Below are 19272 nucleotides of genomic sequence, written 5' to 3'. Positions count from 1 at the left end.
TGGGTCATTTTCCTCTGGGAACTATCACTGCTGATCATCATCTCACAGCAGAGAATCTCAAACTATTCTCAAACCACTGATAAGATAGGGTTACAAGACGAGTTTGTTCCACATACAGAGAACAAGTAAAGTATATAACCAACATTACTGTACTTAGCAGTTAAAAGAAAGAAATCGGCTGCTTTCTATTTCAGAAGGTGTTTATAAAGCAGAAGCAAACACTGAGTGGGCAGCCCATATCCCCCTTGCCAGCCTAAGACAAACCACGGGCATTCTTGGCACCCCAGACTTGGTGGCTACTTGTAACTGCCCAAGACAAATCCTTTCTATGTGCACTCCTGTAACGCTGAACAAAGGACTCCGCGCCCGCAGCCCAGCCAATGTAACAACGGGCGCAGCTTCCCAAACACCCCAGCAGCCTGAAATCAATATTACTGGCATTATCACAGTATGAGGAAACCTTAAGGTGACTCTTAGGTTTGTTAAGTGTCGGTTTGTTCACAAACTCAGATCATCTGGCAATGCAAGATTAGTTAAAAAACACCTCCACTCCCCAAACGGTCAGAGTCATCCACCCTCCATCTCTGACACATACTCTGAAAGTAACCACATGCTTTGTGTGGACGAGGGAAAAAAAAATCTCACTCTCAGAACTCTTAAAATTTCCAAAATAACTTAAACTTTTAGGAAAGGCAAGATCAAGGCTTGACGTCCCCGCTGCTCATTTCTAACTTCACACTGTCATTCTAGAAGGGACTTGTTCCAGATCCACTTCAGGCATTAGATGCTCTGCACAATACTTCTATCTCAACTTTTCTTTTTACCATTTCTGCCCTTATGCTTTTTTGTTCTTACAGTGTTTCTAATCTGCATAATTTCATTGATCTGATCAACGTCCTTTATACAGGCAGTTTCACAGCATTGCTGAGGGAAGGCAAAAGGTAACTGCTGCGATGGGCAGTGGAGGAGCAGCGACTTAGTCTCTAAGCCCAAACCTGCTCACGCAGATGTCATTTGCATCTCTGCTAAGTTAATTCCGGTAGCACAGGCTAACACAGATGATCTTGCAGGGCCACCCTCCTGTTTTTTTCCCAGAAGGAACAAATTACTAAGGAATTTGTACTCCTGTTCTTTGCACACCTCCAGGGTGTGAAAATATTTGCAGTTGAAACACCAGAAAGTATAAACGCTCAGAATGGCACGTTCCCTTTGAACACAGACATACTTCAGCATCGCGGCTGTTTTAGAAGAGCACAGCAGTGCTCTGCTTCATCCCAAGTACCATAAACACAACTCAGGTGCTCAGGCCATCCCCCAGGCCAGCCTTGGGTACTGAAATTGCTCTTTCCACATCTTCTGCAATCTCATTTAGCAACATCTTCTGCCTCGTGTTTCCTGGCATATGCACCTTTAAGAGGAGAAATCTCTTACGTATTCAGATCCTTTAAATCCACAGCACACTGCTTTACCTGATGTCCTGCACAACAAAGGCCATGTGACACCCCTAAGGATTTACTTTTGGACCACGGGGCTTATGCTTTAGGAAAAAAACTTGAGTTAATTTTTTTTTAGTCCTGTATATATCTCTCTACCTTAAATATCAGGTGGATGTATCATACTCACAAAATCCACCTGTTTATACAGGGAATACACATGTTTACGCAGGAATTTATGAGATGTTGCAAATACAGCTCCTGATGTCAAACCCTACGCACAGCTCCTGAGCTCCACCTGCCTTTTGCTCATTCAGGACAACAGTATTTGGTCTCCTTCCTTTTCTTCCAAACAGCCTTGTGCATAGCTTGAAGGAACTTAACTATATTTAAAGGCTTTATTTTTCCCTCAAATCTTGCTGAAAGTGTCCCCACGGCTCTCACGGATGCTTTTCAAGCACCTCTAAGCCCATGCTGATGAAAAGACAAAACAAGATGCGAAGATCACAAATGCAGCAAGTCAATACAGCTCAAACAGGGCACATGACGGAACAGACACTGAACTCTCTCACAGTACTGTAAAATCACTTCAAATGCTTAATTCCTGATTATATTTCAGGGGGGGAAAAAAGGTATTTTATTAAGTTAGATGATGAATTTTTTTTTTTTTTCAAATTTTTCACTCCTTTCTCATCCTCTAATATGAAACCCCCCACTGCTTAATTCCTGATTATATTTCAGGGGGGGAAAAAAGGTATTTTATTAAGTTAGATGATGAATTTTTTTTTTTTCTAATATTTCACTGCCTTCTACCATCCTCAAATGACAACCTCCACTAACAGCACCTTGTCTTCTCATCCCTTTAGACAGGAAATACTCTGGAGCACCGCTGAAATCTTAGAAGGATTATTACCCCAAAAAAGCCTTTTTCCATTAACCTCAGGGCAACCAGGATTCACCTCCAGTCTCCACTGAAATGTAAATCAGTGCTTGCAAACTTTAATTAAAACTGCTTTTCTCTCTGGGGCTGCATTCAACACATTTTTCACTGCTCATTTGCTCTACAAACAACCAACCTGGGCTTCTGCAAAAACCAAAAGGTTTTATGACACGGTACAACATCTCTGGTTATGTTCTACTGAACTGTTTACCTGTTCTCTCAAAATATTTGATTTCAATATCAGGAGAATCTTTTTGCCTTTTGAGATTTTTCAGACGAAAACATTTTGTAACACTTCAGATGAAACTGCTGCATTGCAGCTATACATCTAAGACAGGCGCATCATTTAGTATTAGCAACTTTTTAACGGCTACGTAACTAATTAAGCGGATGGAGATACACAAGCTTCATTTCTACCTGTTTCCAGTGCAATTCCACTTTGTATTACACCTAGACTATCTACTGCTAACAAAAAGTGAGTTAACAAAGCTAATCAAAAGACCTGAAATTACCTTTATAATGCCTTCCCCAGGCCTCATATCTGTATAAATCTTGACATTGTATGATATATTGGAGAAGGATGGGGAATTATCATTTGCATCAATCACCAGGATATTGACTGTCACTGGGACACTCTCCTGTACGCCATCAGAAGCTGTCATCTGCAGGGTAAAAAGAAAAAGAAAAAGCAGAACAGGAATGTATTTTAAGGGTGTGTTCGTTACACAATTCCAACTATGAGAAAACACAGTATGACAACTGAAAATCAGCATTTCATTTTCCATTTCTGCCTGCACTTACACTTACAGCAGGGTTCAGCTGAGCTTGAGCCTGCAGCGTGCAAGACTGCAGGCAAAAGCAGAATCGAACAACACCTTTAACACATAATGCTGTCAGATTGGCAGGAGGAATGAGAGGCAAGAACTGTTTCCCACGGCTGGAGCCAAGATCTGAGCTGCAGTCCGTGGCTGGAGGGGCTGGAACACCCTCCAGGGGCAGGGCCTGGCCACAACAGCTCACACGCCTGTCCGACACTGCAAGTCTCACCTGGGCACAGCCAGACACAGGTTAAACCTCAAGGACAGTATTTTTAGGTGGGGCTTAAAGGGGTAGAGGCCACCTTCTGAGCTGGCAAACCAAACACATGAATTTTGGAAAACCACCCTACCCCGATTACCAACTGGCAGCTTCACCTCCTACCCACCCCAGTGCTGCTGCTCATCCTTAACTGCTTTTTCTTCTGTGTTGTTTTAATGATCTTCAATGATGTTAGAACTAACGATTTTTCAACACTTGCTCTGAAAAATGCCTGATGTGCCTTCAAGTGCATTTAGCTTACCGAGAAGGTGTAAAGCTGCTGGACTTCTCTGTCGACAGGCTGCAGCAGTGTGAGGTAGCGGGTGATACCACTCTGAGTCACAGTGAAAAACGAATTGTAATCGTTCAGAAAGAGATGGAGCTGGGGGTCCTTGGTCTTTACATGATAATAAAAAAAGAATATTTTATTAAAATTTCATATATGTAATAGTAAGTTTTCAATTACTCAATGCAAGTGACTTAGCTGGAACCTAAATAAGCAGAAAGTACAAATGCTGTGACTAACTAAATCTACAAAAACTGTAAAAAAACCCTGCTGAATTAAAATCCAATCTTCCTGGTGAAAAAAGTCTTAAATAGACACTTTCACCTATGAAGTAAGTAAACACAATGGTAATCAAGTATCTGTACCTGCCAGTTTTAAATGATGTTTTTTTCATTAAAACAGTAATTTTTAAGCCAAATACAACGTACCAATGTGAGAAACCAGATTCAAGCATTTGTCTCCAGCCATATTAAAAACAAAACAAACTTATCTTGATTAACGGAGCAATAAAGGAGTTGGGTTGATGAGTAAATAAGGATGATCGTGTGTGTTGAAGCATATCACTAAACAGCTGCTGTTCAGAGATTCTCTTTGCGTCTCAAAGAATCAAAATATACTGATGCAGAACTATGATTCTCAGCTGATCATGTAAAAATCGAAGTAAAACCACTGTGGTATAATTTTCAGTAGGAAGTAACATCATAAGGTAACGAGGGGGGAAAAATGCAAGCCAAGGCACTGTAAATTAGTTACTCATGACTCCCCCAAGTAGCCTGCTGGGAGCACAGATTTCAGGTCTGAATGGCTCCGTGCACAACCGGGTGAGCACCGAGAGTGGTGCTGCAGTTCTGATGATGTGAGCAAAACCCCGTGACAACACAAAGACAGGGCAAAGCCTCCTGAGGTACCCTGAGCAGCTACCAAGGAACTCCCCCTTCCATCTCCAGTCTCTCTCCTGGCATGGCTGGCAGATCGTAAGAGTAGGGGGAAGAAGACTGAAAAGTTCTCTGGGGAAGAAGACTGAAATTAGTTTTGGGAATCTCAGCTAACAGAAGAGGGGAGGAATGTTTCTGCCACATACAGAATCAGGAGTTACTACTGTGTTCACGGGGAGCAGAGCAAGTTATCTGACGTCCAGAACTTCAAGCCAGTTCCTTCCAGTATGAACTTACCAGATGGACACAAAGCTGCAAAACGGACTTTCTACCCCCAGCCCTTACCCTGCAGTCTGCTGGATGTGGCACAGAGCAGGTAAAAAGGGTGCTTAGGCTCTGCATGCCCTGGTGGTTCTGATAAGCCCCACAAATTGCAGCACTTTTCCGGGATGTCTGTTGTTGAAATGACAGAAACGTGAATCGTGACCAGGAGGAAATAGCTCCACATCTTCCCAATCTTTTCAGAGATACTATCAAGTTATCGAGCTCATTAGACTGCAAGGGTCACTCTACATTACGGTTAAATTTTTAAATGAACTACGCTACCTTTTATTGCCTACAGTATTCCAACAGACATTTCTGTGTCATTGCATGTAATTTGTTTAATTTAATCTGAATTAATGTGCTACTCTCAGCTTCTAGTTACTTAGTTTATTTCTGTTATATGAGGTGAGGTTACAAAAAAGGAACGCAACTGTGATCACGCAAAACATAAAAGGCTGCGAGATGAGTCCAATAAAAACTGTTTTGAACTGGGCCAAATAACGTGGAGGTGAGGAATCAGAGAACCGGTACTGTGAATAGAACATAACCGAAAATCCAGTGGCTGCACAGGGCATAACTTGAAAAGTATTTTTACCAGCTACTTCCCAACATAATTCTACAGAACCTGCCCCACACAGAGAAGGACACACAACACAGCCAGAAATAGCCAAATTCAACAAATCATCCAGAAAGTGGCATTGCATTTCTTCTTCTCTGACCTGTTTTCTCAACTCGGATCCACAATGCTTCTAGAAGGTTAACTCCTACCTTACCATCATTCCCGCGTAAAAAAACCCGGAAAACACACCACTGGAAAACCCACCAGGCCCTACAACACAGCAGGCGTGAACACTTGATCCAACTCTAACATGCACGGAGTGTCATAACGAACAACTAGGAGAACAGTGTAGCACAACAGAAGGAGAAAGAGAAACTTATTTTAGCAATCCAAACTACTCTAACGTACGTTTTGGAAGGCTAAGATGATACCATTTAAATGAGAAACCATTTCAGCCGGTGCTACCTACGTGAAGGAAATATCAAAGTGTTCCAGACGAACCGTTTCCTATGCCTAAAGCTTCGCTGCAACTATGCCAGCTTTCGGCAAAATTAAAATTCGCTTTAGAGCTAGCACAGCAAATGGCAATCTCTTTTGTCCACGAAAAATTACAGAAGGTAATTGCCAATAATTCTTCACTTTGTAGACACTACAAAGTCAGTTAAAATATTTAATTTACAAAAGCTCTGGTTAGTTGTTACAGTCCTTGCTTGTCATGCCACTTTGAACACTAATAAACAGTACTTCTTTACTAGTCTGCTCTTGAGAAAAAGCAATGAGGGAGATCTCATACACTCAGAATAATCTCTCCTATTCCTTAGCTGTTCTTGGATTAGAAGTGTTATCCCAATGTGTAAGTTAAATTGCCTTCACTGCAATCAATGTCCATTTCTAGTACCTCCCACGCATGTCAGACCTACAAAGCAATTTCTGTCCTTCATCTTCGCATTGCTATGCGCTTACATTTTTATCACATTTTATGTTGAGAGAAAGTCCGCTCAACTTAAATGCAAACCTTTTATGTGGCAGATACTCTGAGAGAATGTAACTGTGGGAAAAATCCAGCTATGTTGCCCACACTATATCCAAGAGTAATTTTTTTAAACTAATATTTTATTTCGGAACCTGGACTTAAGCATTGTGATTTCTGACTCTATTACTGAGTCATGTAGACTAGCTGGTCTTTGACAAACTGTTTAGCATATAATTTTAAGTAGAAAACTACCAGAATCCACACAGAAGAGTACACATGCAACCTGCAAGGACCATTTTGAGCACATAGTTCACACCTGATACGGTCTACATACTTCAAACCGACGAGTAGGTATTTCTTAAATAACAAAAATATTTTTTGTGATACTTAAGATTGCTATAAAGACATATAATTATTTAATGAACACAACTTTATGCCCTAAATGAATTTGGACCATAGAGTTTAAAGGGCTCTTTGCAGGCTTCATGAAACAAGCGAAAGAAGTCCCAATCTCAAACACCATCAGGGCAGAGAAAAGTGAGGGAGGACAGGGGGAAATAAGTAATTAAATAACACAAGTAAAACAGTGATTTTGCAAACATAACACGCAATACCTACAGGAATGGCACCTGGTGCAAGCTACAAAGAAAAACACATGATACAAAATGAATACAAGTCAAGAAACACAAACCTGATGCTGATGGACATCATAAAAGCAGTGCATTTGGGGGAAAAATCGTTACAGGCAAAAATACAATAAAATGAGATGGAAGAAGGGCTCCAATGCACTCGCAATGAATGAAGCCCGCGTTTGAATTCATTCTGCTTGAAAAATCTCTGGAGAAGTTCCTAAAAGTTTGGAAGCCTGCTGCTCCTTTCCTTCCACATAAGGCCTTACAAGCTCTTCCTAAAGCAAACGGTTTTCTACAATTTACTAAGGTTAAACCAAAACTACACGATATTGTCAAAAATGAACAGACGACGACACATACTCTGTGTGTGTTTCACATCCCAGGGACTTTTTAGAGGGAATATATGTTAAATTCTCCAGGGTAGCCAGAACAAGCTCCAGCAGTATCAGAACTGCTTAGGCTTCCTGATGGCTAGCACGGGCTTGTCTCCAAAAAGCTGTGATAACAAAGAGAATTTAATGACACATCCCGGTTTTCCAGCATTCTTCATGTGGAGGATGATCAGCACTGAAAGGCCCACAGAAGAGAGTAGTTTTGTTGAAGAGATGTTTCCAGCATTGGATCTCCTTATTTCTGGGTGAGAGTAGAAAACTTTTTCCACTCACACCTTTCATTGGAAAAATCTGAGATTCTCAGTCCTTGCTTTCCCCTAACTCGTGGAGTTCTACAGGGCCTGATGAGACGGTCCTCCAGGTTCACAACAGCTTTGACAGAAGAGACAAGGAAGACACAGCATCTGGAGTGAATTTCCTACATCCTCAACACTACCATTAGATATCAGAAAAATAACTGGCAGCACAGACTTGTGAGAATTCTATGGGATGGCTTTAGTGGTAAAACAGCGTAGATAACAGAACCCAGGAAGAACAAATCAGGACTAAATTCTGAGCAACGGAAAAACAGAGAGAAGTTAAACCAGACTGAGAAGACTTTGCCCAATACACCCTATGAATAATTTTTTTCTCCTTAAACAAGTTATTCTTTAAAGTTAGTTCATTTAAATAATATTTAATTGGGATAGATGCCGAGCAGTAATCTAATTCTGAATTCTTTCAATCACCACCAAAACCTCTCTTTGCAAAAAGCAAAGGCCAAGGCACAAGCATGAGCACGAAGTCAGGCACTAAAAAGTGCTACAATACTTTCTAGACTTTTTCAAGTTGTGGTGCAAACGGCCATGTCTCTCCCTGAATGAAAAGCCAACAGAAAAGTTTGGGGAAAAAAAATCACCTTCTGTTCTTCATACAAACGAGCCACTCCTGAGAGAGGGCAAGAAACAAACGTCATCATCTTCAGCGCTTCCACTAATTAGCAATAGAATTTGTTTAAAACACGTTCCTCGAGGACTCTGAGGAACTCAATAGTTTCAGAAGTCAAAAAGCATTAGATATTCATCCCACATAAATAAAGGATGGAATACAATGTTACTGTAGTGGTTCGATGTCAAGATTTTTATTTCTCCCTCTTAAGCAGAAAGATTCAGAAAAGAAAGCCTTATCTTTATAAAGCCTAAAGAAAGAAATATAAATCCTTTTTGCTTTGCCTTTCCCTTTTCTTTGTTTTAATAAATGATATTGATAGGCTGTTACATTTTGGAATAGTATCTCCTGAATTATTGTTTTGTAATGTGATTATCAGGTGTCGCAAAAGTGCTATACAGGGATCGCAGTATTATGAGAACTCTCCTCTCAAGAGAATACTGGCTGCAAACAAGTTCAAACAATAACAGTGAAAGATATAAGCAATCAGCCAAATATTAGAGAAAAACGCTTTAAAATGCTTCAGTCCTCCTGGATTAAAAAAAAAAATCCATTATTTTTCCTTATCTGGATATATAATTGAAAATCCATAACCTGCATCTGTAGTTACATTTAGAAGTTATTTTATCCATTATTTGCTCTGTCCTCTCAGGTTGCTACTGAAATGTCTTTATGCCCTGCATCTGTAGTTACATTTAGAAGTTATTTATCCATGATTTGCTCTGTCCTCTCAGGTTGCTACTGAGATGTCTTTATGTAAAATACTAAATTCTTCAAAATTTCCCACAAGTTCTCTGGAATCACAGGTGTTGAGCAGCCATCTACCTGGTTTGACTTTAACTTCATAGACAATGGAAGTATAAAGCAATAAACTGGTCTGGTAGAAAAGGATCTGGAGAGGAACTCATAGTAATAACTACCCGGCATCATACTTTGCTGCTCAGGGATGCTGTACTGGGCTGGAGGCATCTTCAGGAGCATCAGGGGCACTGCGCAGGTGCTTTACTAAAGGCGTGCTGGGACACCTTAAAAGCTTTTGAACGCATGCCGGCACACCTTGTAAACACGGCATCAATTTTGTGTTCCAACGGGCAAAGCACGAATTACCTCACACCCCAAGTTCATCCACCGTGACGCTGTGCGTGGTATCGGTAAGCACCTTGCCAGTCGAGTAGCGTGTGACTGACACGAATGCTGATTAGCTTCTTTCAGCTCGGCAGTTAAACCCTGGGGTTTATCTCCCTCTCTTTGAGGAGAGATTCAAAAGATTTGACCTACAAGGCATACAAGGCAGTTGCTGTGTAGCTTTTTCACCCACCCTAACCACCAGCGTAGAAGAAATTAGTACTCTCCCATGGAAGCAAAAGAGTAAGGAAGCAAGTGTTGGGAAGCCTTATGTAAACGTCTTTAAGATCACACCGTTTGAATTCCTCACCTCGGCTTCGATTTACTCAGGTCTTAAGGTAACTCACGTGGCTTAATTTAATTTATGCCATTTAAACAGACCACTTAATTATATCAGCACTTGGCAGTGCTGCTCCAGTTAAAGGTCTGTTCGCAATGTCACGTCTATAAATTAATTTTTGAAAGGTTTATAGCAGGACTCCATCAATTCTCACAGGGTTTAAATTTAGCATGTGGTTTGTTTTTTTCCTAAGTTACACATTTTGATGACCACTTTGTTCATGCATTTATCTGAGGACGGGGAGTTATTTTAATATGAAATACAATCATCTCCACTGATTTGTCAAGTAGAAGGCTGAATACATGATGTTTAGCCAGTGCCACTATTGGAAACTAACAGGCACATGCACTTAGAGGATCTACATCAACTTCTCATCAGCGATCCCCACTTACTAAATACCTTCATTTACTAAGATACAATGACATCATTAGGACATTAAGACCTGCAGTTGATTAGTGTTTCCTGTGCTTACTAACCTTTCCCGAGCTACCATCTGATCCCAGCGCGAAGGTACCTGTCATTTTAGCTTAACCATTTTATGTAGGAGTTATATGCAATTGCTGCACTCACAGCCTTACCCTGCTGTAAGTCTCATGCCCACAACAGGTTATAAGCACCACCTAAAACACTGATGCATGTATTAACACACAGGCGGTTAAATCTGATGCTCTACTCCCTCACATCCATGTTACACCTGCACCTTTTCTGAGAATTGGAAAAAGCTGTGCTGGCATGAGGCAGGTAATGCCAAAAGGAACGGGAAATTGCACAGAGCTCTTCCATCTGAGGAGGAGGCTGATCATCATCTCAGCAGCTGCAGGCAGATCTCTATGTGTTCTCAGCCTGCAGCATTCTGGAAGGAGAGAGGACAAATCCCCTCTGGCAGACCTGTCGGAGATCTGGCAGATCTGGTTGGCCTTAAGCATCAACAAAACATGGAATCATGCACCAGGTTCCCTGGGTAGTTCATGCTGTCGAGACAGAACAACCGTGGTATCTCTGCTGTATCTCCTAAGCTTGGTAATGAGCACTTAGGGCCATGCCGCTAGCCCCTACCCCCCCACACCGAAGGGAAGTGGCTTCGCGGGTACAGAGCCCCAGCAGGGCCAGAGATCGTCATTATTTTATCCTCACTTTGGGCGGGCGGTGCGGGGTGGCAAAACGAAGTCTTTTTGCCACAGTATTTCCCAGTCTAGAAATCCGTGGCAGCTATCCATCATGCGTGAAGTATTACTCTACCAACAACAAACAAAAATAATTCACTGGAAGGCTTTTGGCTCTGTCTTATTTTGTGTCACGTGACCGAACCAGATTTTCACTAACTGAACCAAACTCCTGTTTTACATTATCCAAAGAAAATAAAAACGTCGTGTAAAACATCCAAGTGTTAAGTTCACTACGAAATACTTCTGGGCCCTTAAAAAGTTATTTCCTACGGATATGAAATTTCAGGTCCATTTTTACTGAGACAGGGAAATATTTAACAACTTCTTGATCAGTTGCCTAATGCAGCTTGTGTACAAGAACGATAAATTCGTTTTTCACTATCTTTGGACACAGGTTATTTAAGAAAAGTTAGGGCTCAAAATTGAGGTATCTGCTGCTGATCAGACAGATTTTTCTTTTATTATTATTAGTGATGCAACTAAAACTACAAATAATTTGGGCCAGACCTATGCGGAAATCTCTAGTGCAGGCAAACACAAGTATATTAATGGACTTTCATTTCAATATCCAAATCTTGAGATAACTTCATGGGAACATTTTCATGTACTATACAAAGGCACAACAATAAAATGTGGAGTCGTATGGTCAAACTCTTGTGATTAATTTCAAAACACCCCTTCAGATTTGAGGTATTGAACTTGCGCTGACAAAATCAGTAACAGAAAGCACTTTTGGTGGGGAAGAGAAATTACGAGGATTACATTAGAAACCTCATGAAGTAGTTTATATTAAAAGAACAAATTACTCTTCCACGCAGAAGTTTTTGAAATTAAATATTTGCAGTTTCAGAGTATACAAATACCATGTGCTATACAAATTACCCAGTAATTACACGATTCATTCAAACAGTCAGTCCAAATTCCGGATGTAATAGTTCAAAGTAATCTTGATTTTCAGTCTCTTACATGATCTAATACGTAGTTATATGAAGGATCCTTGTATTATCAAATCTTCCTTTGACATCTTGTGGGTAGAGTTGTGCAACTGCTAGGGCAAGGTTAATCAGAGCACTATTAACTACAGCCTGAAAAACCTCTGGAGTTAATGAAGTCCAAAAGCTTTCTGTCATTCCTCTAGAGTAACAATATCATCGACTAGGAAATAGGAGAGGGGCTCACAAAAAACCACCAGCATGGCAAACTGTGACATAAACTTCAGTGTCTGAACTAGTACCCTGAATTCCCTTTTAACAAGAACACTTGTTCGGAATTCTTTTGAGCGCAATGGATTCAGCCCCTCCCTCACCAGCCATGCTGCGTGACTTCTTTTACCACTCCAGGCTTTGTATGCACAGCAGGATTGTCCTAGGTCATTGGGCTACAAAGCCTTGAGGAGAAACAACGCATCCCCTGGGACATCGGAGGACTTGCAGACCGAGAAACACAAGCAGCACACTGGGGATTAACAGTGAGATTTTTGTACTGGTTTTGGCTGTCTGTTGCCCAAACTGGCAGTATAACAACCCGGGCAGAAATGGTTCACAACAGGCCCTCCAGCTTGTTAAAAACCCTACGGTGAGTTTCAGACCATACCTATCTAATGCACAGGAGCATCAGTTTCACACTCCTCAGGTAATCAATGGCCTCTCTTTCCATTTCTGGAAAGTTATTATGCAGACGCGTGTTATAACGTGGGCAAAATTAGTGCCCTAAAATTCCAGATTTCCGCAACGAACAGATATGCACCAAGGCATGTTTGAACCAAAGGGTTTTACTAGTACTTTCATGAAGGTGTGGACAAAATAACATAGACAGCAATGTGCTTGAGCTAAAAACATCTAAAAATATCCCCATATTTTTCTGTTCAATACAATAAGGATCACAGAAAAGCCGCCTTCCAAGAAAATCTCTCAAATTAATAGCTTATGAAAAGACTTAGAACTGTGGACACAAGCTCATATGATTGATTTCTGTGGTGTTCAGGCACACATCACATGAATAGATTTTACACAACACAATCAGACAATATACTATAAATGTAAACACATACCTGATGCCCCCACACCTTTCTTATTCCTTTATTAAGCAATGTACAAGATCTTATTAATGTGATCAAAGAAGAAAACTGCTTTGCTTTGAACAAAAGCAATGCTGAGCAAGAGTATTTCACAAGTAACACAAATCCTCAGCGACGCCTACTGACGACTGCCACGTGCACTTAATTCCACCCCTTTCATTCAGCCCCTAACAAAGCCAGAGCCAACAGCCATGTCCACTTGCTTTCCAACCGGTTTTTATAAATGCCCATAAATTGACTGATATTTTAACTGACAGGAAGGAGATATTCTATGTGAATTTGGGCTTTAAAAAAGGCTTTGTAGAACGATAAACCCCTCTAATGTAGACAGTGATGTAGAAAGTATCTTTCAGTGACAAGGGCCCCTCGTGTTTCTCAAAAATAATGATTTGGCCTATGTCAAAGGTGAAATTTTTAAAAACAGATTATTGTTTTCAGATTATCAAGTTAAGAACTTTATTAAAGGGAATTGGCATGTACTATGAATATTACAAAAGCTATGCCTACAACTTAGCTTTCCCTATGTACCTGAAGAGAACCGAAGAACAGAAACAAAAAAGAACAAAGGGGACAGCTGGAGAGACAGCAGTAATTAGAGGAAAAAGCAACGTTATCAAAACCCACGTAATAGCAGCAGCCTTGGTGAGAACAGAAGAAAGATTCACCCTAGAGGTGACGTATTTTTACCTCTCGGTTACTATTATTTTGAAGATGCCCATTTTTTACAATGAGTAATATTAGTATCAGAGCAGAGAACGGACTGAATTTTTTTCAGCCTCCTACCCTCCAAATTCCTCCACTTGCTGGTTTGTTCAAACTACTTCCTTGCACTTAGAGCTTCTTCCTCCCATTTCCCCACACTGTGTGGCAGATTCACTCTTCTCACAAAATGCTTTTTTCCCCCCTCTTCTCACTAAGCATTCATCATCTCTAACAGAACACAATCTTAAGGAAAGCTGAGTAACATACAGATCAGTTTTTCAGTTCAGACACACTTTCAAACCTATTCAAAGAAAAAGAAACTGTAACAATTAAGACTTTTTTTTAAATTTACTGATCAACAGTTTTGTCCTAATAAAAAACGTTGAAAAATGGAAGGATGCTGAAAATACTAAAAATGTAAGCACCAGTAAGACAGTGTAAAAGAACAAAACGTACCTCCTCCACATCGTTGTCCAACACCACGATTTGTAATGGAGAAGTCAGATTCCGGTTATCGGAGACGGTCGTTCCCACTGGGGAGGATTCCAGGATGAAGCCCTCGTATGTAGATCTTGTGAAGTAGGGCTTCTGGTTGTTCTCATCGAGGACTTCAATATGCAGATTAGCAAATGCAGGAAGAGGATGGCCATTGTCTTGTTCAGCCTGAAAAACCATCTCATTTGTCAAAGGCCCTCAGCCAAGTACAACTAAGAACAGTTACTGAGTGGAGTTGGCTAATATTTAAGAATTACAATCCAGCTACAAAAATTAATAATATTGTACAGATCACCTTACTATGAAACTTACCGTCATGAAAAAAAGAAATACCAAGGAAGAATTTCCTAGGATGGCAGAACAAAAAGACTTTCCATCACAATAACCTTTTAAACAGCCACAATGAAACTCACAGCTATACAGCACACATGCAAAGATAGTTTCTTAAACTATCAGGGAGTTTTGGGAAATCTTTGAGGGATGAAAGAAAACTGGGAGCTGCTGACTGTACAACAGAACCTACGTGCACACCACCAGCAACCGAGTTAAACCTTAAAGCCGACGACAGTACACGGACATATGATACCCGCTACAGATTACTGGAAGAGCACAGCGCCCTGGGTATGACTCCTCCTCCCTCTCCCCCAAAATCCATCTTTCTAGATTCTAATTTTGGTTTCACCTATTTTTGAGCGTCAGGCAAAATTCTTTATTTCAACTAGTAACTCTCACTTTTCAATGGCAGCGCCTCACCAACCAAGATTTACTCACCCACACAGTTTCAACTGATTCATTCTTATCTTCAAACTTCCTAAACATAAAAGCACTAATTGCCCATTCCAGCGTGCTAATCCAATATAAATGTATTATGTTGCCTTTTTTTACTGTAGTACCTATGACTAATTAAAAGTAAATAAACAAGAGAAGCAGAACACAACAAATAATTTGTTCTTTCATTTAGAAAGAGCAAACCAGCTGTAATTGTAGTCCTGCAGATGTCCCTGCAGGGTGCTGTAGGACTGCTATTCCTACGGCCTCCCTGCCAACACCTGCAAGCACACAGACCCCAGGACTGTGACAGTACTGCACTATTACCTTTCTGCAGCTGTGCAATAAACTTCTCAGGTGTAAAAACACTTCAAAAGACACAGAACAGTATCTACCTTAACACTGCTTTTTGTTTGCAGAGTTTTATTTTCATTCTGGTAATTTCCATTTCAAAACAGACAGTTTCTCAGTTTCTCAAATCCAACATCCAAGGAGCCTTCTTCTGAAAACATGCCATTTTGATTTCATCAGCTAGTTATTTGTAACGTCTACTTCAGACGTTTTCTTTTCTCTGCAAAATGTTAATTCTCCATAAAGCTTTGCTTTGATTACCAAGCAACAATAGTATGCTAAAACCCTTCTATTTCAAGTAAAAAAAGTATAAACATAAAAATTGTTATTTTGCTCAAAGCAGGTGATGACACCTGTCATAATTCATAAAGAACTCACGCAAAATACTCAGTTCTTATGAAAAACTGTATTTTCCTCTTTAAAACACATCAGGATCACTCTTGACTGAGAGATGGTGTCCTGGGTTCAACATGGAGGAACCGGATGCTCCCATGTTGTCCAGCTTTCTTCTTCCCAGAGAGCTGTGGTTCTCCCAGGCTTCCGGGAAGAAGGACTACGCCTCCGTGAATGAAGTCATAAAAGGGGGCGTGCGAGAAGTCTCGACGCCATTTTGCCAGCTTGCTTCTCCCCAGATGGGCAACAGGGATACTGGCACAGATTTAAAAGCAACCACCAGCCTACCCGCTTGTACGTGGTTGCTTTCTGACTCACGAGGATAAGGTCAGATCTGGCAAGTGGGTTTATGCAAGCAGGCACTAGCATCTGAGATTAAAAAGGCCCTTCCCAGGATATTAAGTTTTGTTAAAGAGACTAGACTCTCTTGGAAAACTAGGAGTTCTGCTAGTTACTTCACTGGAACATAAAGATTTCGGTAACCAGGGTGCAGGAGGCAACGTATTTACTTGCTGCTGTTCTTACATGTTTCTAGGATACAGGATGCCACCAGCGATCAAACCTGTAATTACCTCAAATAATTACTACCATGTTAAATTTGAATATCTTTTTTTTTTCCAGTCAGCTTCAATTATTCACATTGAAACAAAAAACATAACAGGAAAACAGTACACCAGGCTCCCGCCCACCCAAGGAGACTGATGCTTTTGGTGATCCCAGCCAATTTTAAGGAGCATTGCGTTAGCTGAGAATGTTTGTCTTCGCACCAGCCATTGCAAGAGCATCAGTTGTATCAGTTTTATTAGTATTTCATTAGAACCCTTCCAACTGCGCTGAATTTCATTCAACAGAGCCGCACTCAAACATCCCTGCAGAAATCCTGGTTCCGCGGAAGTTAACAGCAAGGTATTTCAAACCCGATACAGTAGTAGCTGGCAATAACGTTGGAGACTCCCAAATGCTGAAAATAATTCACAGATGAGATGTATTTTGAAGTTGATGCTCCACTGAATGAAAATAAACTTCACGTGTAAAAATGAACATCACCAAAATTACTTGGAAGTACTCTGGCTACTGACCCAGTAGGTTGAAACTTCTTCAAAAATGTCCCGATACAGAGTTTTTACCTAAGTTAATATACTGAAAACACGAAAAAAATCAGAAAAGAGTCTGCTCTTTGAGCAACAAATCCGTACTACCCGATTCTACTCCATAACCAGATCTATGGCTGAGCATCATTAAACCCCGTTCCATTTCAGGAAAAACAGGCCCCTTCACAGTCAAAACTTTACACACAACCACTGCAAGTTTATTTGTTACAAACTTTGATGTTCCTTGCAACTGCTATGAAGAGATTAAAAAAAAAAAAAAACCAAAGGAAAATGCAAAGAACAGAGGGTCCCAATCTTCTTTACAGCTTCTGCCACTACAATAACGGCCTTGCTTTAAAGCAGAAGTGGGCTCAGACCCCATCCCGCATTAAAAGAGGAAATACTCATCTCTGAGGGGTGTGACCACTGTACTGCAGTGTCTTGCTGAAGGAAAAGACAGTCCTCTACACTACACACGGTCAAATACAAAGAAGGATGTGTGCTAAGATTGGACTTCAAATTTTAGGCTCTGGAAACCAAAATTACAACGAGAAGGATTCCTTCCTCAGCAGGCACTTCAACTCAAAAGCACTCCAATTTTTCAGGGGCTTTCTGTTTTGTTCCCCTGGTCGGGTACCCTCGTCGAAATAATGAACGTTGGCCTCCTGTTTGGTAACTAACGGAACTAGGCAGCTAAGCCTTCCGAAAGTCAGTCACTTCCCAGCTCCTTGCTGCCAGCAACAAGCATTTGTTGGCAGCACCAGGACACAGCACCAGCACCGCACTGGACACAACTGCGCTCCTCCCTCAGTCCCTCAGCAACTGCTCAGGGGCAAGGCTACCACGCGAGACCCACCACATCCAGCCTGCCCCTTCGGCCTTTTAATTAAGCTTTGTTTCCCAAAACATCTCTATTTAGGAAAAAAGCAAGCTTTGGAAACTGACCCAGAAATCAATTGTCAGGGTAGGACCGGAAATCCCCAAAGCTTCAGAGCTCAGCTCTCAGTTGGGTGTTCAGGTACAGGAGGCAAGACAGGTACAAAGCTCTCGCTCTGCTGCCCTGCCCACCTAGCTCTTCACCAGAGAGTAAACCCCAGCTCCCGGCACCAGCCCCCGATGTGAAATTCTTCAAGGGCCAGGGAGACGAGGTACAGCAGTACCTTTGCATTTGACCTGATTCCCTACTCAAAGAGAATCTCCTTTTACAACAGCAGAAGCAAGAAAAGCTGGTAAGAGACAGGGAAAAAAACCACCAAAACAACAAAACAGGTGCTAAAATTCTAAGACACTCTCAGTGTACCTTCCTTTAATGCTTTTTTAGCAGATTTATAAAATTTCTGCTTTTCTAATCCAACCTACCTACTTGTGAGTAGGGACTGTCAGTAAACTCCTTGAAGCAGCTTTACAGGCTAGTGCTATTGCACTACATTGAAGCTGCTGTGACCAACACAAAGCACAAAACACAACCTCCACAAAGTACCTATTTTACGATCCCTGTAGTATACAGTCACGTGATAAAAAAGAGCTCCAATATTCGTAAGAGCAGAAAGACGTAAACTCTTCCCCTCTTTGAACAGATTTATCTGAAAGCTGGAAGAGAGAACAAATCACTGATTTGCTTACCAGACCTCTTCCAGAGTCGGTCTGTTTTAAGCCACTAGAAAATACAAAAAACTGTTATTTTTCTTTATGGCCTTGACAAATAATGAAGGATTCTTCAAAGGAAATGAAGAACTAAAGAAGAAATTAGTAAGATGCTAGTTACAAATATTCATTTTCATACTTTTTTTTTTTTTACAAAATCATTTTCTCTAACAGCCACTTCTTTCTTCTCTTGTTTAATACAAGGATTTTATATAAAATGTGAGAAATTGACTTGTTTTCACATGTTACAGAAACATATTCCCAGAAGCAATGCTTGATTAGGAGAAGTTCTTGCACCGCTTATGCCTACTCTTAATGGCTTCTCATGGCTTGAATGTGCATAGGCTTCCCTGGATCAAAACCTGGCTGCACGGCCGGGCCCAGAGAGTGCTGGGGAATGGAGTTAAGTCCAGCTGGTGGCTGGTCACCAGTGGTGTTCTCCAGGGCTCTGTAGTGAAGCCTGTCCTCTTCAACATCCTCATCAATGCTCTGGATGAGGGAGATCGAGTGCATCCTCAGTAAGTTTGCAATGGACACGAAGTTGGCAGGTAGTGTTGATCTGCCTGAAGGTTGAGAGGCTCGACCGGGGGATCTGGACAGGCTGGATCGAGGGACTGAGGCCAGTGGTATGAGGTTCAACCAGGCCAAGTGCTGGGTCCTGCTCCTGGGCCACAACAACCCCCTGCAGCGTTACAGGCTTTG

General features: G+C 41.2%; 1 protein-coding gene across 1 annotated transcript in view; it reads right to left on the bottom strand.

Annotated features, from left to right (window-relative positions):
* The window catches only part of LOC104501149 (protocadherin-15-like), a gene marked incomplete at both ends in the record, with an annotated part of 98313 nt that overhangs the window by 26691 nt on the left and 52350 nt on the right, over positions 1 to 19272 (bottom strand). Inside the window, 3 exons of the mRNA XM_010144911.1 lie at positions 2886 to 3035; positions 3713 to 3847; positions 14285 to 14491. Of these exons, the coding sequence (XP_010143213.1) occupies positions 2886 to 3035; positions 3713 to 3847; positions 14285 to 14491 (492 nt within the window). The remainder of the gene's footprint in view (positions 1 to 2885; positions 3036 to 3712; positions 3848 to 14284; positions 14492 to 19272) is intronic.

The sequence above is a fragment of the Buceros rhinoceros genome, unplaced genomic scaffold, assembly GCF_000710305.1.
Source record: "Buceros rhinoceros silvestris isolate BGI_N320 unplaced genomic scaffold, ASM71030v1 scaffold4361, whole genome shotgun sequence".
NCBI classification, from domain to species: Eukaryota; Metazoa; Chordata; class Aves; order Bucerotiformes; family Bucerotidae; genus Buceros; species Buceros rhinoceros.
The sequence above is the reverse complement of the archived record's forward strand: the minus strand, read 5'-3'. Positions and strand labels throughout refer to the sequence as shown.